The 23,567-nt window shown below is 41.2% G+C and overlaps 1 protein-coding gene across 1 annotated transcript; it reads left to right on the top strand.

Moving 5' to 3' along the window:
* The first annotated feature begins 1,585 nt into the window (after positions 1-1,585).
* Positions 1,586-23,228, top strand: LAYN (layilin). The gene is made up of 11 exons (XM_072027749.1): positions 1,586-2,201; positions 2,499-2,537; positions 2,815-2,900; positions 5,986-6,045; positions 14,699-14,722; positions 15,875-16,167; positions 17,493-17,650; positions 17,926-17,964; positions 18,326-18,409; positions 19,137-19,239; positions 19,853-23,228. Exons 1-11 carry the CDS (start codon positions 1,964-1,966, stop codon positions 20,205-20,207), a joined length of 1,479 nt encoding a protein of 492 aa, XP_071883850.1. The 5' UTR covers positions 1,586-1,963; the 3' UTR covers positions 20,208-23,228.
* Positions 23,229-23,567: the final 339 nt, after the last annotated feature.

Genomic DNA, 23,567 nt, shown 5'->3' with positions numbered 1-23,567 from the left:
ATATAAATTATCAAAGTGCTTTCTTTTTTTCCAGGTTTGAATGCCATGACACCATCACAAGAGTGGTGCTTGGTTTGCAGGCAGTGTAGTTAGCTGATTGTATCCATTGCTTCACAATCACTAAATTCACTGCCATCAAAACAATGCACAGGATTCCCTGCTACAGCCTCGCTACAGAAAGCTGCATGCCTTACAACATCTTTATTCCTAGTGCAAAAATATTAATAACGTTTATTTGTTTACGGCTTTATTTCCAGAAATGCTAGCTGTCCAAGAGAAGTGTGTGTTATATGTTGCCAATATCAAGTGAAATCTGAGATTTCCTGAATTGGTGCTAAAATCCTTAGGAGTGTTCCTGGAGCAAGAATACTGTCTGCTGTGTTTAAATTGTTTAGCCACATTAAGACTTTTGGTATACTTAATAGTTTATGCACCAGGAATGGGCTAAGAATTTGTTCTGTTCTGCCATTTAGTTTATCTGTCATGTATAAGGAAAGTAATTCTCATTTAGCTTTCATGTCTTATTTAACAAGCTAGTAAGTTACGGAGTTTCTAATCAATGATTAAATATTAAACTCCCTGAATACTATAAATGCTTTTTACTATGATCACTTTGCTTAATGTCCAACAGTTTTAATAATGGGAAAAATACAGCCTTCATAGTGTTAGAATCTGTTATAATAGGTTTTGTGGGTTTTGTTTGTTTGTTTTTTAACAAAAAAATCAGTCTTCATAAAAGTTGGAATTGGAAGGGAACTGTATCTTAGATCAGCCTAGTTACTAGGCAGTGTAGTTAGCTGATTGCCAAAAGTAACAATCACTAACCACACAGCCAGGTAAAAAGGCTTGGAAGATATCTCAGTGGAAATCAGACGCACAGGTATTTTGACTGCAGAAGGCAGGCAGACTGACCTCTTTGAAGAAGCATCTAAGAAGCACTGGCCTAACAGACATGCAGGGCAGTGGAATAAAACAAATGCGATGTTCTGGACTGCCTGTCACACATGGAGGAGACCTCAGTGCATTTATCAAGGCAGTGTTGCACAACTGTTCATATGCACCTGAATGTGTGTTACATTTCATTCACAATTGTTTTGCCTACAGAACACTCAAAAAACATGAGAGCAAATTGGAAGTTTTATTCTTTCTAAAATTTGTAGACATCAGCTCCAGTTCTGATTGTGCTCATCTCAGCCTTACACTTGCCTAAGGCCACCGTGGCCAAAATTCACTTGCATTTACTCTTAATGAATAAATAAAATTCAGCTTTGCGATTTTTTAATGAAAACGAATGTTGTTTTAGTCAGTGCATCGCTCTATGCTAGACACTCTAAAAGTGCAGACTGAAAGGACAGTCCCATGGATGGGACTTGTAAATTCACTGGCTTCCAGTTCCACGTTCCCCTTTTACGTAAGAGCTTTAATAACATCAGCCACAGAAATACAGCAGGAAGTTGTGACTTCACCTGACGTTTGCAAATAAAGTTTTTAAACCAGAAATTCAGTAGTCTGGAATAAGCATCCTGGGAAAAAGTACTTTAGTGGAATGTTTCGAGACCACCAGGTTTGAGGGCAACTGGCTACCTGGAGCTGATGAACTAGAGGGAGGGTGGTGACAGGCATTCCCTGTCCCACAGAAGCCTGTGTCTAGGTGTAAATGAAATATGGCCTGAAGACACTTGAAATGAGATGTGCAAAGCTGTCAGCCTTCTGGTGTCTCATGCTTAGTGTGACAGGCAGTGTGTCACACAGCTGGACCCAGGCTCCCTGGGCACATCTGTGGTGCTGTATCCCCCTGAGTTGGCTGCAGTGTCCCCTCCTGCCACCCAAAAAATGCCCGTGAAAAGGGAAGGTCCCCAGCAGAGGGGTGACGGGTACCTACCACAGCAGGTGACGGTGACAGGAACGTGTCAGCAGCGTGGGCAGCACCAGGGTCCAGCCATCCTCTCTCTTCCTTGGGGCCATGGGCCAGGAGCGGGCAGGTCAAGCTGATCACGACCACCTGATGGAGAGGAGACACCAGGCTGCAGCCCCAAGTGGTGCCATGGGCACAGAGCCTGGGCAGTGCCCCACAGCGCCCGATGGGCTCCTTGTCTTTGCTGGCTCGAGCCCAGCTGATGTGGAACATGCCCGCATCTTCTGGAACTCAGCCACGCTCCCGCCGCCGCTCGAGTCCTCTCTAGGCCCTGCCACCCTTCGACGTGAGGGAAGGGGGGGGACCTGCCCCCCCTATGGGGAAACCTTGCTCCTTGGTGGGACCCAACCCCATGAGGGACCCAACCCCATGAGGGACCCAGCCCCATGAGGGACCCAGCCTCATGAGGGGGCCCTGCCTGCAAGCCTTTTCCAGCCCTATACACAAACACCCTGCCCCACACACCTACCCTAGGGCCCCATGCTCAACTCAGGGTCCCCAAAACCTTCCTTAGGGCCCCTACCCACCCTGCACAACCACCCACCACCTTTCCAAGTGCCCTTAATGTCCTTTTTCTTTCCAGGGAGAAGTAGTTCTCTCCAGGGCCCGCTGCTCCCTCGCAGTAAGTATGGCTACTGTATGCCCCCAGCTCATGAAACCTTAGTTGCCTAAATTTCTGTGAGGAATTAATTCGGAGGAATGAATAAGTCATGCCAATAAGCTGTGGGTGACAGAAGAGCCACAGCTCCTGCTTGACAGATATTTCAGCTGATACTTGCTGTCTGGGGATCCAGACACTTTCTGAACAGCCCCATAGCCTGCTACAGTTCAGCTGCCCTCTGCAAAGGACAGTGGTAGCAGGAGCACTTGGTCATTTGCCTCTCATTTGTCCTAATTAGAAAGTGAGCAAAGCAGTGAGAAAGAGAGAATCTCCGAAGCTCAAGATGTGCAGAAAACTAAAGTAAAAGAAAAATATCTTCAGCAGGTAAGAGCCAGTAACCCCAACTCTTTTCTCATAGATATTCCCGTTCATTCTTTGTACGCCATTTGGTGGAATTCTGCAGTTTTGGAAATGCAGTTATGAACAGTAATAAAAATGGCCTGGGCCTGGCCCACAGTTAGCTTTGCATGATGCAGCCAATTTTTTGATGTTCAGCTTAAATTTATTCCCAGTTGGGAATAAGTTTGCTTGGGACAGGGCTGAAAGGAGTAGGCTGCATAGTTAATTTCTTCCTAGTAAGCACATAATGTCTGGTCTGATTTAATATCTAATAGAAGCCAATTGAGAGTTCCCAGATCCAAAAGTGGATAATTTGGGGGTGGGGGGGAAATCTACTGCTGCATGCACTTTCACACAAAAAATCCTGGCATACAGACGTTGAAGCAGGTTAGGTTAATTTCTTAGTCACCTTAGTTATTAATAGATCTCCATTACTCTGTGCCCAGCAGCAGCTAGTGCCAAGAGTTCATTGAGTGTGAGATGCGGGAAACTTGGTAGTGAGTGGTTATTAAATCAGCTTCTACAGGACTGCTTCTGCCTTGGCCTGTCACTCTGGGACAGGTTTTGGTGATATTTTTATTGGTATAATTCATGTGCTACTTGACCAAGCCATTACAAGTTTTCTAGAAACTACTCAGCTGCAGAACAAACTAGATTTTAGCAAGTAACATCAAAATTGCGTTTATAGATGACACTGCCTTTCCAAATGAAGGTGCAACTGGGATATTGTAGAGCCTTTCAGGCTGGACTCTTCTGGGCTGCAGACTGCTGCTGAATCCAGTGGGGTTTTACAAAAGCAAACATCAATCTGCCATGGCACCACCCAGTCAGCACTTTAGTTATTGGTTCCTGTAGATATTCAATATTTGTGTTCATAAAATGCACTCTCCATTTACACCAGATTGGTAGGATTCATGTTTAAAAGTTTTCTCAAGCATTAAATTGACTATGAAAACAAGCAAAATAAGTGACATGGTATTCGGATCTTCAATGTTCATCTCCTCCAAAACAGTGGGGTTGGACTGTATATAGAGCTTGGGGTTTCTCCTACTGCTTTGCTGTAAGATGCAGACAACAGTTGTGCTTGCTTTCAAGGCACTGATGTAGTCTGTAGATAAAAACTTTTCCTGAAGTCACCATTAATCTAAATCATGAATTGATGTTCCACATATATATCATGAGTACAATTCACATATGTAGTGGAAACTAAAAAAACTAGTAATAAATATATGATAACATTGTCAGCCTGGCTCCGTAATGATACTATATTTTTTTCATTTTAGCAAAATGTTCCACATTTTTACTGAAAAGCCTCTAGCCTATATTCGGGAAGCAGGCCAGATGAGAGCAATCTGCAAGAGGTGCAGAAAGGCGCTGAGGTCTGCAAGTCTTTCCTGCAACTCAGCAATCCTCCTTTTCTAATTAATAACACCATAATGCATCTCATCCATTATCGTCAATTAGCCTTCTTTCTAAATTCTGGCTAAAGACAGCAACAGTTCCCTGATTCTTCCGTTCATTTTTTATTTTTTTTTTTTTAATTCAGTAACAATAGATGATAGCAAGGTTTTGCAGCTTTGGGCATCTGGCAGCTATACGGATGGCTGATTAATTTCAGTAAGTAAATTACTTTCTAGAACTACAGGACATGCTATAAGCCTCAAATATTCTAAGAAAATGAAAATTAATGCACTGAATGAAATAAGAATAATGTACACGTTATTATCAGGCATAGGTGTCATTTACTGTTCAAGCCCAGTTTTCAGACTTGATTTGGGCATTCTGTTCCTGCAGCATGGCCCCTAGGTGAGCAAAACCTGGAAACCCTGTTGTGTGGGTCCAGGAAGTGAATTCTGGCTCCACAGTAGAACAGGGTCAGGGTTTTTTAGAGGGAAATGTTTGCTGCATTAACACTCTTATTTTACAAACTGACAGATTTTTTTTTAACAGAAATGCTTATTTTAATTAGCTAATTTCATCTGAAATAGGACTGAAGCACATGGCAAAATAGCTGTTGTCTTTTAGAACATTGGGCTATTCTGCAGTTTAATTCTCACAGGCTTTACAAGGTGCTTCATGATTAATAAAGATTTCAAAACTATAAATGCTGTAAATCTGAATAATCAATGTAATCCATTTAAAATAGGAACGCCTAACTTATCTGACTAGATCTGTGTATTATTACTAGATGGTTATCCACTCTGGCCACTCCTTTTGATATTGGTCTTATTTGCCTATCTTTAGCTAGTAAGTGCTAAGGTAATGCTCTACCAGCTCATTTCATCATCAGGTGTTTTGGGTGTGCTCAGCAGGGGCCTGAGGGTACTAATAGCCCTTAAAGGGCATGAGCATCTTCCCTTGGGATCTTCTTCACCTATGGCAAGAGCTCATGTAAGCTCAGGCCTAGACTCTCTTTCCTGAGTTAGTGGGTAGGTATGTTTGCAGTTCTTTCTTGGTAGGGTTGTCCAACTCTTTCTTGGAGTGTCTGGTTCATAATGTTTTACCAAGAATTTTTGAAAATGCTGTAATGTACTTTTACTCAGCTTCAATAGGAGTGTCTCACTGTATCTGAAAGGTGTTTACTTCCATAAAGAACAATGTATGGATGTGCTGAAGTGTCTGGAAATCAGAATACTCAGAAAAACTCTCAGTAGGAACTGAAGCATTGTTCCTTAGAAATTCATTCTTTCCTTCAACTGTATAAAGAGAGGATCTTTAAAAAGTTCTGGGATGTGTGCTTTTCTTGTAGAGAGGAGAACCTGGACCATCGGTTGAAAGGAATCGTTAAATGTTAAAATTATCACCATTTGATATCACTTCTACACAATATCAGAGACTGGCTTAATCCAAAACTGCATAGTGATGACAAGTTATCTCTGGTTGCACCTTTCAGATAAAAAAGGTTTTGTAATGAGTCATCATGCAGATGGAAGTCCTTGAATTAACTCCATCTTATAACCTCTAGATGCTCATGCTAGTTCTTAGGTTGGTAAGGATTTTCAAGTTTACCATGAAGCACAAGCTTTTAATTCATTTTTCTGAGCTCATTGTAGTAGATGTTTCTTTTCAGGCCAAGAAAAGAGAAGATATACTAGCTTTGCTGAGGAAGCAGAGAGAAGAAAGGATTGCAGTAAGTTTTTCTTCTGATTATGCTCTAGATGCATCTCAAGGTTTGTGCATCCTTACAAGATGGACAGCGTTGCAAGGACAATGATTCGATGTATGAGGGTTTATGGCATGTTGCAAGATTTCAGTAGTCTTGCATAGCAAAAACACCTTGGTTTGAACTGATTAAGCATGAAGAAAAGTTGGCTACATTTTATGATCTGCTAAAGCAAGGAGGATCCTGTAAGCTGTGTGATCATGAAGGAGTTAGGCCAGGCAGTAGGAAGCAATAGGTGTGGAAGCTAGAAGAAGTTCAAGGCAGCTGAATCTAGTTATTATGGCTACCCACAATCTGAAAAACCTCAAGTGGCAAGATGTTGATGTTATAAATATCTTACAGTGCTTGGAGATAACGGTTTCCATGCTGCTTTATGTATGGGTATATGTGTGATATAGTCAGCTGCAACACGATGGCCTTTTGCCAAGACAACAAAATAGAAGAGTCTTTGAGACCAGCTTGTGCATGGTCTTGCAAGACAAGCTATCTCAAAGGAACAACTATGAACATCAGAATTTCCACAGAAAATGAGGAGACGCTTTTGGGAGGAGCAGCTGGGAACTGAAGCTGACCTCACTGGTGGAGGCAGGTAGGAAAAAGGAAAAATGCTGGAACAACATGGGACTGAGAAATACAGCAGAAGCAGTAGCTAGTGCTGTCAGAATGGTGGTGAGGAAACGGACTTACAGATGCATAATGACAGGACTTTAGCTATTTAAATTACACCATCTTTAATACAGTTATGTTTAAGTGGCTATTTTTTTTAGTTTAACTTGTCAAAAGAATCTTTATGGACTGTTCATTGTAAATGTTATTGCTTAGATTATTTTTCCATTGTTGTCTCAAGCTTTTTTTCACTGAAACGTTAAAACTTGGTTTAGAATAGAGCTATAAAACGGGCTGTAGGTTTGGCATGCTCTGCTCCCTAAAAAGCTTTCTTAAACTGAATTTGAGCATTAAAAGGAAGAACTCCAATTAGGGATTTTTTATTATTACTATCAGTAGTGAATGCTAGATTTACTGATTTATAATGTTTTTCTGTGGCATGGACGGATGTTTATCAGGAAAAGAAGATTGAAGAATAAGAGGTCTGTATTATATTAGGCAATCCTTTTTTTCAGTTGTAATTCACAAGATACAAAGCAGAGATAGATGAGGTTTTGCCCCATATAAGGTTAAACATCTGTTCTTTTGAAGAAACTACATATCCTGATTAATACAATTTAATTACACTTGATAGAAGAGAGTAGAACTGACATTTTTAAGCTGATAAGTGTAGTGATTTGAAAAGTAACTTAGAAAACAAGATTTCAAAGGATACTTCCAGAAATGACGTGTTCATTTTGGACATAAAAGCATTCTTTTTTTCATTTAAGCTTTTAAACTGGTAAATATTAAATATTTGCTTTTCTCAAAGTTCATTAAAATGCTGACCCAAGTATATCTGCTTTATCCAAATTCCATGCATTAAAGCTAGGCCTGAAACAGAACATGAGACTCTGTTCTTCTTACACAATAACTCATACAAATTTGTTATTCCTGATTACTCAGGTACGATATTAGCACATAAAAACCTCCCATACTATTGTTAGAATAATCTTTCAGTGTTTGTATAAAGCTGTCTTCCGGGATAAGCAGTAAGTTTAGAATGAGCTAGTGATAATCATTGAGTCTTTTTCTTTCTAGAAAGAACTGATTTCTCGTCCACATAAACCAAAGATCAAAGCTGATGAAATAAGGTAACGAAAATACTCAAAAATAAGTTTTCCTCTATCTAAATAGTCAGGATCTATCTGGGGAGAAAAGATGCTCTGTTTTAATTACTCTTATTATTTTGAAAATAAGTTTGTTTTATCCTGTATTAATACCTATTATGAAAAAACTTAGGAAAGGCAAGGCTGAACAGTCGACTACTGCTATTGTTCTGTACTTCTTTACTCTCTATGTGTTCCATTTATTTTTAGATAGGGGTTGAGGAAGGAAGTGGAAGCTCAGACATTTTTTGTAAAGTCATGAAGAGTTCAGTTTTGCTATTCTGGTTCAAATGCAGAAGTCAGGAAAAAGATCAGTTGTCAGTGGCTTCTATATTTTTGAAAGAGTCAGGAAATATCATAAAGGCTGTTTATATCCAGTGCCTATCTTGTCTGAATGAGAAAAAGCACGAGTGTGACCTTGTCAGTCACATCACACTGTATGGATGCTTTCTTTGGTTATACTTTGCCCATTTTAATAAACAAGTCTCCTTGTTTATTTCCCTGCTATAGATCCAAAGAAAGATCACCATAATAGCATGTTACATCAGCACGTCATGCTGTGGAAGATGAGTCTGGAAAGGATCTGGAACAGGGAAAGTCAGCCTTAATGCACGAATTGTTTGAGGCTGGTGATGTAGATGTGACAGTTGCTAAACCAGGTGGTGAAAGATTCTTTTAACTTCCAGTAAACATTAGGCGTGAGGTTGCTGACAGTCTGTTTATGTTAGGTCAGACAGTTTCCTTTTTGGCACTTGCCTGTGGCCTCCTGGATGATGTAAATACTGTTATTTTCCAGTGTCAAAAGCTATCTGTTAAAATAAACAGGATCCCCGCAACTGTCAGGTGGGTACTATGCAAGCAGAAACTCAAGTTTAAGGTCATCTGCTGTTAGTGTTAGTCTGGGAGTGAGAAGGATTGGAAAACTGCCCCAGCAGAACTACAACAGCATGTTTTGTCTACTGCCAGTGTTGCAGTTGCTTTCCCTTTATGTTGCCTTCATAAAAGGGATCTCTGTTTCAGATTAAAGGGTGGTTTAACTGGTCTTAACAAGTTGCTTCTCAGTTTCAGAAGGGCAGGGCTAGTGGTTTGTTTTTTCACTACTGGCTAGCTGATTCTTTTCACATTTATCACTAATACTTTCTGCTCTGAATTGTGAGCTGAGACAGTTACTTTTGCTTTCACTGCCCCATCTATAGTTGGGTCAGTCAGGCGGGACCTGTGAAGTCAGTTTTAAATATGCATTTGGGTCTAGTACAGTGATAAGTGTTTAAAAAGTATAGCTTTTTTTTTTTTTTTTAAGAAGTTGCTCTTTGTTCTTAAAACCATCTCATCTTTGAAAATGCTGACAAGGTACCTCACAGCCCTTGATTTAGCAATTTCTTCCTTTTAATGAATGGCATTTATATAATATAAGTGAGGCCATTTTTCTCGCACTGGCACCAGTTAAAGCAAGGTGGTGTCATTGAACATCCACAACTTAAAGGCTAAGCAATGAATCTGCAGCTTAGATCTTCCTTCCAACTTACCATATGGATATGAAAGCCGAGAAACGACTGTCAGCAATTCATTTTGAAAGCAAATGCCTCAGGAAAACACTGGGCATTAGACAATTAATTCTTAGCAAGACTATTACCTCTGGAGCTAGCTATAAAGGAAAAACAGAAGTATCTGGAACAGGTGAAAAGGCTGAAGGTCAACGTCTGCTGAGGTGAGCAGCTGTGGGAGTAGGCATAAGGGAACATCCACACAAATCTTCCAACCATCATAGGATACGTACTAAAAGGCAAAGCTGTCTTGAACCTGTGCCAAGGACAGCTGTTGGAGCTCTTCACCTAAGCAATACTTGTTTGTACGGGTGTAGGATTGAGGTTCACGTTTTAGATAGAAGCTTATGGCCTGTGAAGAAAGCTACTCTGGCTTATTATCCTGTTATATTTTTTTTTTTCATTTAAATGTTTTAATGTTTGGAAAATAAGCATCACTATTTACTGAAGCAAAGTCACCCAGAGCACAGGGTATTGATTATTGCTGTATTTAATTAGAATAATTGTGTTTTTGTAATGGTCTGTTAGCACTCATTACTGGGAAATATGATCATACCAATTTTACTAATGTCTTGTAAGAGGTTTATAACCTGTATTGACCAGGATGATTCCTGTTTCCAGAGGCAACTCAATGAATAGCTGAGAAAATATGATTTCTAGAAGAGCTACATTTGTCAAAATGTTTCACAGAAAATGGACTCTTCCCGTTTGTTTCTTCCTTCAGTAGCTTCTCTTTTGTAATTTCTCGTCCCATTCCTGATTTCAGCGGGCTCGTGATTTGTGCATGTGTTTTCATAGACCTTCACTTTCCAAGTGTTTAAAAACAGAAATACTGATTTCTTCTTTTCTCGTGTTCAGGGGAAATTGCCTAAATCATTCAGTGGTTTGGCTTTTTTGGCTTTGTTTAACTAGCAGCTTGGGGATTTTGTACTGAATTTGTGTTGCTTGAAATGTACAGTTTAATTAATCCTCTCAAGTGGATACAGGTCTATCAATGGAAAGTTGTATGTACTGATAAAAAGAAAAAAAATTCCATGGAGAAAGGCATTAAGCTAGTATAAGGCACCTCTATACTGACACATATATAACTGCAACCTATTTTGAATAATATTGGAATTGTTTTAAGAAGAAATCCCAGTAAACTATACATTTACGTGAGTTTATCACTACAGATATTATGTGTGTTGAAAGCTTTTAATCCAACCTGAATATAGAAAGTACTGAGGGCTGCAAAGTGAGGCTGTGATATTCTTAGCCCTGTATTTATAGTCCTCTGCGAGCATGTCTGACAGGTCACATTTGGTATTGTTTTGGTGTAGGTCAGAGAAGGTTTTGCCTGCTGTGGTCCTCCGGTTCAGATTCAGGGTGCTATGCCATTGTAGGTGTTCGGGAAGATGTGATCATTCAGGTTCAACTGCACTGATTTGTACAATGAAGGAAGCAGAATTGCTTAGAGTAGGCTGTTCCCGTTGCCTTTATACATCAACTGTCTATTTCCCCTTGGTCTAGACTTGATTCTTTTCCTGCCTATGAGAAACGAGTAGTATGTGCCTCACCACTTATTTAAGTGTGTGGCAAAACCTCAGCTTCTTGCTAGCTAATTTCCTCTTAGTTCCTCTTTTTTTCCATCAGTGTTTGGGAACTCCTTTCACCACCAGTACTGTCAAACTTTTGGCTGTCAAGTTCCACCAAAGCTGTGAAATCTTCAGAGCAGTCTGCTCCATGTGAGGCTTGGGTACTGTGTTTTCTTGTGCTTACAATTTTAATAGAACTCCTCAGTTTGACAAGAAAAAAATTCAGAATGGGATATGAATCCTGTGCAGTAGTGCACCTGACGGAATGTGGTTTTTCTGTTAGCTTGATTTTTCTTAATAGACTTCTCTGTAAGTTTTGGTATTTATATGGGTATTCCTTTGTGTGGATTCTCTGAACTTGTGTTCTGTAAATTTGTTTTCCGCATGTAGTTAGGCATTTACAAGGCATCCCTCTTTAGAGATACACATATAAGGATGTGATATTAAGACACAGAATGGGTTAAAGAGCTCTGTACCCTGGCAGCTGTCTTGCACTATTCCTTGTTGTACATTAGCTGCACTTTCCTCATCAACAGATCACTTTCTGACAAGGTTCTGTTATTTCCAGCAGGCAGAATGTGTTTGAAGCAGACCATCAGGATCAAGAAGCGGTGAAGGCCCTCAAATAGTTCAGCTAAACTCTGATGAAGACAATGAAATGTTTCTCTGCTCCAGAAAAAAAAAGTAATTGTTATCAGAACTGTGCTGCTCTGGACTTCGATAAATGTACGTTTCTAATTTGACTACATTTCTAGTTGCTCATACTGAGACATAACATGATGGACAAAGGCTGTGATAGGCTTGCAGCAACCTATCCATCATTTTCTTTGTTTTGCTGAAGTTGAAATAAATGCTGAATTGCTTTACTTACTAAACTGTTAGGTCCTAATGTGATGGTAGTGGCTTGGGAAGTGCTGTTTGTCCTCACATTTTTCTGTTGTCTTGGCACTACAGCAGTAAACAATGTATGCGAGTAGCTGTTTGTCAATCTTGTCCAAGTCCTTGTCCATGCTGCTGCCTAAGGTAATTCAAAGGGATGGCATAACAAACATCTAGTAGACTTGTTTTCCATGGACTAGAGTGGTCCTGGGATTTTTGACTTGTGGGCTTTGAAGACTCACGTACTTTACTGGTCAGCATTCAAATGGTACACTTCTATGATCTGAAGGGTTGTTATATTGAATATATTCATTTTGTGTGCTCAGTTCTCCAGAATTATAAATGGAGAGCAAGTGTTTTACCTCTGTTGTGAAATTGCTCTTTAAAAGTAGAGGTCAAAAAGGAAGAGGTCAAAAGGAAGAGTCTGTGGCTAGTAACAGTGTTAGGATTATGCAATAAACACAGCAAGCTTTGTTATCAAGTGTCTGTAGTGTTCGAGTGGTTGGAGTTGACCTCTTTTAATAAAAAGATCAACGAGGCTTCTGTCAGCTACTGCACTTTCCTGCTGAAAAGAGCGAGGTCTTTGGTAATCACTTCGGGGTTCTATGGTACTGTGTTCACCAGTTCTGCTCTTGATGTGGGACAGACTGGAAGAAACTAATGCCATGTGGCAGAATACTTACCATTAATTCAAGAAAAAATGTTTATAATGCTGCCACTACTTGTCATGCATATATATCAATTTTTGTTTGTTTTCCTTCAGAGCCATTACAGAAATGTTTTCCAATGAATTTAGTATGCATATATGCTAGAAAAAGGGTAGACTTCTAAAATGATGGGCCAGGGGGCTTAAGCTTTATGACAATACCTGCAGCTGTAAAGAGTTTGTTTAGTCTCAAGGAACACTAATTATTTGTGAGTACGTTGCTTATTTTCTGTGAAACAAGAAAAAAGCTCTCTAAACAGGATGTCCTTTGTGCTAAGCATTCTTCAAAGACCTTGTGCACTGGCAGAGCTTTAAGATGATGAAGCTTTGGCTGGTAAAGGCATGAATTCAGTCGTAAACCCAGGCTACTGCCAGTTGAACTGTTCAGTTCTTCCCTGTAAATTGGGGAAGAATTGCTCCTATTTGTAAAGTTGCTAAAGTGCTTAAGTATTTACTAAACTATGCTTGTGATCACCAAGGATTTTGGAATTGCAAAAAGTATGCCCTGGATAACCATTGCTCTGTGTTTCAGAGGCATGACAGACTGCAAAGCTATGGCCTCAGTTCATATCCAGGAACTTTCCGAGTCCTGGTGACCTGGAGGGGAATGTCTGCATGGCTTTTTGAAGGATCTTTTTCTGTTTAAGGTACTCATTTCAGAAATCGTTTCTCCAACTGTATTGTGAAAAGTAGGTATAGGTTTGAATTGTTATAAAAAGATTAAATTCTTAAATTATTGACATCGGTATCTGAGTGGAATCTGTAGCCCCTGGAGCTCCTGTTTGGTGTCTCCTTGCTGCTCTCCCCCTTCCCGCAGCCTGCAGAAGGCTCCGAGCACAACTTCAGCTGGAGACAGCCAGGGATGCCGGAAAGAGGCGCGCACCGGTTTCCTCGCCAGCAGGAACCAGGCGGGGGAAATGCCGGCTCAGCAGTTATTCACCGCTGCTGGAAGCCAAGTTTTCTCCCGTTTTCGGTCTTCAGACGGTTTCTGAAAAAGCAGCCGGCGGAGGGGCTGCAGGGGGAGCTCCTGCCGCTTCCCCACTGCGGGTGGCGGTGCCAGCGCCGCGCACACCTTGCCGGGGGCCGGGCGGCTGCAAGGGGTGAACTGCGAGCCCAGGAGGAGGAGGAGGAGGAGAAGAAGAAGGCTCCTCCCCATCCCACCCCTGCTCCAGCCGCGGCCGGGCGCTGCGAGGAGCCGGGGCGATGCTGGCGGCTGCGGCGCTGGGCTTGGCGGCGCTGGGCTGGGCGACGGGGACCCGGCTGCCTGGCGGTAAGGCTGGGGGTGACAAGGGGCAAGGGGTGACAAGGGGCAGGGGGTAACAAGGGGTAGGGGGTGGGTGGGTGCTCCCCGGCACGGAGCTTTCCCCCTCCCCGAGCCGCCCGTCCTGCCCGGGGAGGGCTCCGCACCCCGGGGGTTTCCTTGCGCTGCGCCCAGGCTGCGCTGGGATGTGGGACTGCTCCTCTGCCAAGTCGGCTCATTTCTCAGCACTCATGTCTTTAGCTCGGTCGCCTCTCGTGGGATGGCAGCTCGGGGTGACCAGCAGGATTTGGGGCTGTGTCCCCCCCAGGGCGGTGTCAGCTGCCTGCAGAGCGTGGGATTGGGGTGCTGGGGGATGCCCAAAGCCTGGCCGCTGTCAGCACTGAGATGCTCCCTTAGTCCCACGTAAAGCAACTCACACCTAGAAATATTCTTTTAAAATTCTGCCCTGTCCTTGGCTGCAGCAAGACTTCTGGGGCAGTGAGCTCTGGGGCTGGTGATGTATTTTTCCTTCCACAAGCTCTTGCTTTTGATGTAACTGAGCCTTTCCTAGTCCTGGAGCCAGCAGGCATGGAGGCAGGTCCCGTGTTAGCAACGAGGAGGTAAGGGGAGAATGTGAGGGACCCTTTTAGCACTGGTTAGGGCTGTGTATCCTAATCTGCGTTCGGAAAGTTAACTAGCAATGAAGTCTGGACAGAGATCAACTGCATGAATTTTTTCCTTATTTGAAAGCAATGGCGAGTTTGGCTAATAAAACACAGATGTTCTGCCAGTTAATGGAAAAAAAAAGTGTTTGTGTATCAGAAAAGAGCCCAACTGTAGTTTGTAACACCATTTCTGGAGGCTTGCTGCAGATTTATGGTAACAATGTGCCATCTCTGCTTTCCTCCTGGCTTTCACAATAGCAGTGGATGCATCCCTCAGAAGAGGTAAGGGTTCTTGCCTTTTTCACCAAGCATGCATGAGTGTTAAATGACCAAGAGAAACACAGGTTCTGCCTAAAGATATATTTTTTAAATGCTGTTTTTGCAGTACAGCCAGTTTTAATTTCTGTATAAGATGTTAGCAGACTCTGTGAGTACTTAACTGTTTAAAAGCTCCACTTTGAAAGGTGTTGGAAGTTCCAGTCTCAGAGTAGCCATGGTAGGACGTGGAAGAGTAAAGAAAAGCCAGCATAAATCCTGTAGATGGGTTTTTAATGACCTGTCTGTGCATGTTCTTGAGTACATGATAAATGTCGCTTTTCTCTTGTAATCCCTAAACAGTTTTCTTCTGTAAAAGCGTGGAGGTTAGCAGATTGTGTCTGTGGTGTGTTTGAAAATAAATATTTACTAAGCAAAACAAAACTGTTTGTTTCCGTAGCCTAAATATTGGGACTCTTATGTTGAGAAACAGAAGTGTATAATTTCTAGATTATGTATCTTCTCGCTTTGATCTTTATTTTCCGTATAATCAACATAAGACGTGCTGCTTCATGCATGAGTGTCCTTGCTGTATGACAGTACGATACAGGCACTGGGCAGTCAGTAACATTGCAAAGCAGGGTGCTGCCTACAAATCGGACTGCCTGAATGCACCTTGCTACACTGCAGTACGCTCCATGGAACTATTAGACCCCATAAGCTAAATGATTGTTAGGTCTGCATGTAGAAGGGGGTCTCTAATCTTAATGATTTGAAGCCACTTTTTGGAAGGGTAGAGAGGGAGATGCATTCTTGAACTCTTGTAAAGGAAGTCTCTTTAAAAGGCTGCATAATAGGTCAGCTTGTTCTCTGGCACAATGTTACTTCTTTGTAAGGAAATCCTGGAGTCTTCAAACTGCAGAAAAGTCATAGGGAAATTGAGGTGTGCAGGACATGAGCACTGCTGTGCAGCATTACCGAAACTGCTACATCCAGAAAGAAAAGTTTGAAGATACCATTAGTCATTCAAATTATACAAGAGGCTTTTTACCTCTGTTGTATTCTCCATGTGAATAGTCACAAAGTGCAAAGCTCAACCAAATAAAAGCAGTAGTGTCCACTTTCGGTATTAGTAGGTATGATTTCTATAACGGGTTTCTTTCCATTTCTGCAGGACAGACAGTTTGCAGGGGTGGAACGCAGCGGCCGTGCTACAAAACGGTTTATTTTCACGATGCTTCACGCAGGGTCACCTATGAAGAAGCACACTTTTACTGCAGAGCTGACGGTGGACACTTAGTCAGTATTGAAACAGAAGCGGAGCAAGGATTGATTCAAAAATTTATTGAGAGTCTCATGGCTTCTGATGGAGATTTTTGGATAGGTCTTAGAAGGAAAAAGGCAGAGGTAGACAACAGCACAGACTGTCAGAACCTCTATTCCTGGTCTGATGGCAGCTCATCCAAGTTCCGGTAGGTACCGGGGAGTGCGACTGACTGGGCAGCATCTTGGTCAGGGATTGTCACTTGCCTTTAGCAATCAAGAAGGGTTCTTTCAAAAGAATCAAGTGATTTTGTCCCAGCTGTCATGTATGCTCCTCCTGTAGTCACTGAAGAGTGGTCGTATCTCCAGAGAGCAGTTCATCCTATCCAGGTGATTCAATAATTAATCCAAATTTGCTGGAGCTGTCCTCACTGCTTGCACACTTCGTCATTGAACCCCAATTTGTTTAGCCTCAAGTTATGATTTAATTTCAAGCATAAGTCGCTGTCTTCTAGACAAAAGATACTCTTAAATTCATGAATGTAAGGTCTGCCTTGGTGGTATCAAAATAGATGAGAATCTGCTCTAAATATTGATGGGATGAGGAAAGCCTTGGCAATAAGGTGCCAGCTCCACAGTGAACTTCAGGCTCAAGAATTTTGCCTGGTAGATGTTTACTATCAAACCCGTAATTAGTCTTGAAAAACAAACTAATGTACCTATACAACGTTCACTAATCATTGTGAATTTCATGCTGCATTTAGTCTTTGAACCATGGATTTAATGAAATAACCCAAATGTTATTAAATATTTTATAGCAACTTGTCACCTAACTGCTATGGGAACCCATAAGAGATGTTAGTTGCAGTGGACAGAACTGAATAAAACTGAATAACTGAGCCAAAGAGAAGATGAGTTTTCTTGAGAGGGGGAAGTGGGGTGGTAGAATGGTTGTGTTGGGAGGAAAGGGAGTACAGGGATATGATTGAAATGTGATTTTGCCTCATGTTGAATACCTTGGCATATCTGGAAGTATTTCTACGGTATAAGATCAGCTTCCAAGAAGTGCTTGGCATGCAGAATATTGCTTGTTCCAAAATTAGTGGGTATTGAACATTTTCCAAAATCAGGATATATAACCTTAGAAGTGCTTCTTAGAGATGCATAAAATGCCTTTTCAGTAATGATTATATTATAGAGTGTTAGATAGTGAAGCCTACTTCCTACATCCCGTGTGGAAAGGCCTTCCAAGTTTTTCAGTGGTGAAGTTTCTTACAGCCTGTCTTTAAAAAAATCTTCATTTTATGTTAGCAGTTTCCTAGTTTTAGGTAAGATTCTGTCTTACCTATTTCATTTTCTTAGTAACTGCATGTCAGTTTTGTAGGCATTGGGCACTGATGCCAGAAAGTAAAATTATTTTGACAGTGTGCACTGAAAGTCAAAGTTCTGAGTTTTCCTCAGCCTTGCAGGGCTTCTGCAGTATCATGGAAAGAAACTTCAGGTCTTACTTGATATGTTTGTTGTGTTTTCTTAGGAACTGGTATGTAGATGAGCCATCCTGTGGGAGTGAAATCTGTGTTGTGATGTACCACCAGCCATCTGCCCCACCAGGTGTTGGAGGTCCTTACATGTTTCAATGGAATGACGACAGATGCAACATGAAAAATAACTTCATTTGCAAATATTCTCTTGGTAATGAGTCATTCTGTTTTAAAAAACAACCTGCTCCCAGTTCCCAAGAGGAGGTATGAGGAGATTATGGTATCGATGTAAAAACAATCTCAGTATCTAATATCTGTAGGTACTTGCCTTGTGACTTATGAATTCTGAGATTTTTATAAAATATCTGAGATTTCAAATGGAGCCTGGGAGGGAGAGAACATAAAAAGGGTGCTTGCTTGGACAATATTCTGTACACTTGGTATCCCTACTCAAACTTACAAGAAACTTTTTTTTTTTTCTTCTAGAGAAGCCAACAACTGCTCCAATTGAGAACTCTCCAAGAGGTCAGTTACAGATACTTGCTTAGGGCTTTTTTTAACACTGTACTAATTTTGAGTAGAAATCCTTCGTTAACATTCATTGTCAAGGACCCTCACAGACTGCATGCCCCATGAGCAAGAGGCATCCTTGTGGTTTGCATGTCCCTCCAACCGTTCTGTAACCCAGCCTGCAGAAGCGTGGTCCTGCTGTTGCTGCAGTACCTGGGGCTACTGGACACGCTGCAGAAAGCTCAGCAGAAGGGCACCAGTAGACCTTACACTTGGCACCTGGCAGTCTCTCCCATCCTCTTTCACCCTCATCTTTTATGTTTCTTAAGCGCTTGCAAATAACACCTGCAATATTAACTAAGACGCTTCTTTCCAGATGTCACAACAGAGCCTTTCAATGCGCTATTCCCAGAAGAACGCCATAAGCAAGATGCTAATGTAACAGTTAAAGAAGCCAAAGGTACGCTGCTCATTCAACACCTGGCCTGGCCTCTCTCTGTCTCTGCAGGCCCACATCTCACGTGTGGCTGTGAACACTCAGCACTTCAGTTTGAAGTGTTTGACCTTAAATGTAGAAGCCTGAATTTAGGCAACTGCATCTCAAGGGGAAAGGGGACACCTTCCTGCAACTCTCTTCCAGTACAAACCTTCAATGATTGCTTTCACTACCAAAATGTTCCCAGTCTACAGCAAAGTACCTAAGGTCTGAAAAAGATCCTTTAAATTTATTGAATCACTCTTGAAGGTCAGAATTGTTAATATTTTGTTAGTAAGCTTATTATTAACTATTAAAAACTTCCTATTCGTTCTTGCCATGCTGACTTTCCCCTACAAATTCACAGATCATAACACTCCAGTCTCTGGAAACTTCTGCTTTGTAAGTTTTCAGAAGACAGCATATCCCTAACTCGCACTGCTGTTGCCTTGTCACAGTGAGACAGAATAAGGGTTAGTTTCTCATCATGTGGGTTTGAGCTTATTTTATTTTAACCTGTGTTACGAGATGATCAGTCTATTGGAGTTGCTGGCTTTGCAAGGGTGTAGAAAATGCTAGATTATGAACAAGACTAGAAATCCACTGAGGTGTGATGGTGCTGCCTTGTGTTAACTTAATTTTTCTATGTAGTTCTGTGTGTGTGAAATGCAACTAGAAGTGAATAAAATCCGGAATGTCATTTTTACCCCAGAACCTGTTCAGAGTCTTGCCTACATCCTCATTCCCAGCATTCCTGTGCTGCTTCTCCTGATGGTCATTACAGCCATCTTCTGTTTTTGGATTTTTGCAAAGAGGCAAGTGACATTGTTCTGTAATAAGTGAACCTGTGATATCTTGTCCTGGCAATAATTTTACAGCTAGCTACAGACTTCTGTCAGATGCTCTGGAGCTGACTGCTTTTAATCAAAAAAAGTAGCATGGATTCTCCAGGCCAAGTTACTTATGAATAACATTATAGATTTAAAAAAAAAAAGTGGTGTTCTATTCACAGATAGTAATTAGGGAATAATATAAATGCTAACCCTTCAAAATCACTTTGTTTTAAGCTTCTTTATTAAAGTAGAGATCTGAAATATCAGAAGATCCCCTTCAAAAGTGAAAACCTAATAGAAATAGGAGGATGTGTGTGGTTGGAGCAAATAATATCGATCAAGTTCTTCTTGCTTTCCCTGGGTGCATAGTCCCTTTGGTGGGGATGGTGGTTGCGGTGTTGGGGTGTCAGCCTTGAGCTCTCAGTGTCACACACCTGGAACTCTAAGTAGTAACGAATGTCATCCTGAGTCCAGGCTCGGAATGTCAGCTTTCCTGAAGGGTCATCTTTAGATTATTTTAAGAGTGGTGTGGTATAGTTTTGTTTGCCTCTGTAAAAGAACATGTTAGACTTGTCCTCTTTCCTCCATCCCTCAGGAGAAGGGAACAAATGGAAGCAAGCCCCAAGGAGGAAGATGCCTGGCTCTCTAACCACAGGAGGAACAGTCCAAATCTGGAGATTTACAAAGTAATCAAGAAGCAATCCGAAGCAGATCTGGCTGGAACCAGGCCTGACATTAAGAACTCTTCCTTCCGCACACAAGAAGAGAAGGTGCTCGACAGCCTCTCCAGGGATTATGATGATGTGGCAATGAACACGTCGAGCGGCTTTGTGACGTTGGCTAGTACTGAAAGTGGCTTTGTGACCAATGATATCTATGAACTGTGTGGAGATCGTGTGGGGAGGAGCAAGGAATCAGCCTGGGTGGAGAATGAGATTTATGGATATTAAGGAAATGGACAAAAAAGCCTGAGATGTGGATGACAAAGTGAATGTCAACACAAGTTAACCTGCCCTCCCCATGCACTTGTTTGAAAGATAGCATATGGGAGGTACACAGGTTTTGCACCATCCCTGTATTCTTCTTTTTCTCTGAAAGAATATGGGTTTTAAAGATCCAAACTGGAAAGTATTTATATATCTTGCTCTGCATCAAACCCCCATTTTGCCCCAGCAGTAGCTCCAGTCCTGATACTTCTTGCACTCCAAAGAAGAAAGTATTAATGTCCTTGAAATTAAAGAACAATACAAAATACCTATTTATTTAAACTGACCCGCACATCTTCAGAGGCACTGAAAGTCGAAAGTCAATCACTGGGCACACCTTGCTTTTTTCCTAGGTGTCCTAAAGGGAGCTGCTGTGGTTGCAGGGTGGTCATTCTTCCTATGCCAGCCTGTCCCAGCTGCGTGGCTTCCATATGACCCTGGCAGGCACTTCACTAGGGGAGTACTGTGGTTTCTACTGCTTTTCCTCCTAGTTCTTACTGCCAAGGTAGCGTGTATGAGTCATAGCACAGAACTGTGTTACTTGCACCTTTAAGTTGATTTTGAAAGAATCTCAGTAAGTGCAAGGCTAAGTTGTCCCCTCACTTAATCTTTCTGGAAAAAGGAATTGCCAAGCAAGCAACAGGGGACTTCACTCCAAAGCTCAAGGCAGAGCATGGAGTACTCCAAAGCTTTCTGGTCTTGGAAATTGTTATTGGAAACTACTGCAGTCTACTTAGCTGTCTAGAGATGTGCTAATTTGACCGAAGTGACAAATAGCAGATCCTTTCTTGTAAAAGAAATAGCCCGTTGGAGGGTTTTTTGCCGCCTTGGGCCTGAGACCTATACTGAATTCCCCAAAGACTGACATCCTGGTGTTAGTCTCCATACAAATAGTTTTTCAAGAGGTAGGTGAACATGAAACTGGATTAAAAGTAGTATTTTTGATAGGCAAACTACAGTATTGTGCTAATCAGTTATAATAAACTCTTGTCTATTTACAGGGGCTTAATGTATTCCAGTATGTAGATTAAAAAAGTATCAAGGGGAAGTACTGAGGAGATGGTTCATGAAATTCCCACATGAAGTGGGAGAAGAAATAGTATTTTAACATAGTTTTCAAGGCATTGTTTTGAAGCCACATTAAGTATCTATTTTCAACACATTTAAAGGAGTAGAAATGAATGAAAAAGAGGGTATAGCTGCCATAACTAAATATAAACTCAGGTGCAATGAGAATTTTCCTGAAAAAAAGTTCAAAAATTTCCAAATCAGAGATTCATTTTCAGTGCATGAGGAAGAGGACATAGCAGCATCACCCATACAGGCTTTTAATTTGTGATGCCACGTAGTAAAGAGCATCACAGTATATGTTTGAGAAGAAAGACTGTGAATGGGGGCTCAGAAGCAGTGCTGACAACCTGGGGTCATAATTAACTTGTTTTTGCTGAGGTCTTTCTGACGTGTTTTGTTCACGAGACATGGTCAGATCAATGTTTGTGTCTCAGAAGTAAGGCCTTATTACAACAATCTCTATAGGAACTTGCAGCGAACTCCTGCGGCAAAGTCGTTTGTCAGTGCAGTGAAGTAGCAGAGGAGTTTGGATAAAAACATAAATTCAACTCAATGTATTGAGCTGAATATATTCAAGGCAAAATCCCATGTGCTGCTGGATATGGCCTTGCTTTAGCTGAATGCAACTGTAAAAGTTAGCTTGTGGGAAGCTGGAAGTATGTGTAAATTTCAAGGGAATGGGAAGGGAATTGAGATGTATCAAATAAGCACACTAGTTGCATAAAGGACTATTTTCTGTAAGATGTTTGATGTCGGTATGAGGCTTGCAAAACTGAAAATACACTAAGACTCCCCCACTGAAACAAAAAGGCATGGTCCATTCCTGTGCACCCAGTTGCTCCAGGCAATAGACAGACAACACCGTGTTGTTTTGCTCTTCTGCTTTTTAAAGAGGTTTGTCCTTACCTGAACACACCGGTGCTAAATGAATGTGTGGGATTTGGAGCACAAGTTATGCAGACTTTGAGGCCAAGTCAGTGGCCATGCTATACTGATAGCAGTATGGCCTCTGGATTATTATTTTTTTTAAGTACAAAACTAGCCTGAGTTTCTTATGTGAATTGAGTCCAGCTGTTAATACTGAAGTCAGGAATATGCTCGGAGGCTTGCATTCAGAGCTGCACAGATTTTTGCTGGAAATCTTTGCATGCTCATAGCTGTGTGTGTAGAAAGCTTTGTGAGGTTAGGCCATTAACATTTCTGTTCTGTCTGTTCTGATGTCTCAGCTGTTTCATACATCTTTAATATATTCTGAAGGCAAATATGTTCAGCTTTGAGTAAAGCAGCTCATTTTGCTTTGTCTGCGCTTATTCTGTTTTCAATTACTCCAGCAATGGAGATGTTTCTTAACTGGTGTTTTCATTTGAGCGTATCCCATTGGACTGCGAGAGAAGTGGGAGTGTCACACAACCATGTCAAACACTGGGAAGCTGGACATCTGCATTGAAGAAAAAAGCAGTTAGGACGTTCTGATGTATTTGGGGCCACTTGGATTCAGTTCTATACTGTCTCTGATCTTAGCCACCCAGTGCCTCGGTTCCATGCGGAAAATGAAAATAACAGCATTTCACAGGCTTTCAGGAATGCTTGGAATTGGAAAATGAGCGACTCCAAACTGATTTTGAGACTACAGTAATAAGGCCTTATAATTGCCAGAATTTTAATTTTTCTTGTCCAGCAGATCTGTGGAGCAATTTTGAAGCGTGTCTGCACTAAGTCGTTAGGTATTAAAAACTTTGGATTAAAGACATGGTTTGATTGAACAGTTCTGCTACCTGACCCTGTGTATAACAATTCATGTTTTTATTCTGTTGGATCATGTTCAACCTTTTCATAAGCTAAATAAAAATAGTAAATTCCCATTTACCTAACTAGACTAAAAAAAAAAAAATAATAATAATAATCTGCTATTCAGTATTGGTTGCGATTATCAGCTTTTCAACAAAACTTTTGTCTATAGATCTCAAGAATACAACTTCTGAACACAGTATTTACTGCAGTAGGAACTACTAGTCACTGAAGTTTATCCTTAGTGTTATGATTTTAGGGAAAATTTCAAGCTTTATAGCCCTGTTAAATCTTTAGTTCAGAGTTACCGAGTGGGGTCTTAAGCGGTTGTGAAGATTGTCGTGTAATTCTTGGTCATTTCTCAGCCAAACACTCCTATTTAACAGCCTGAAATAGTGTGGCAAGGAAAGATTTCCATTAATCTCTTTTTTTTTTTTTTTCCTGGTTGAATATTTTAATTAAGAC

Source organism: Anas platyrhynchos, chromosome 25 (assembly GCF_047663525.1).
Source record: "Anas platyrhynchos isolate ZD024472 breed Pekin duck chromosome 25, IASCAAS_PekinDuck_T2T, whole genome shotgun sequence".
NCBI lineage: Eukaryota > Metazoa > Chordata > Aves > Anseriformes > Anatidae > Anas > Anas platyrhynchos.
The sequence above is the reverse complement of the archived record's forward strand: the minus strand, read 5'-3'. Positions and strand labels throughout refer to the sequence as shown.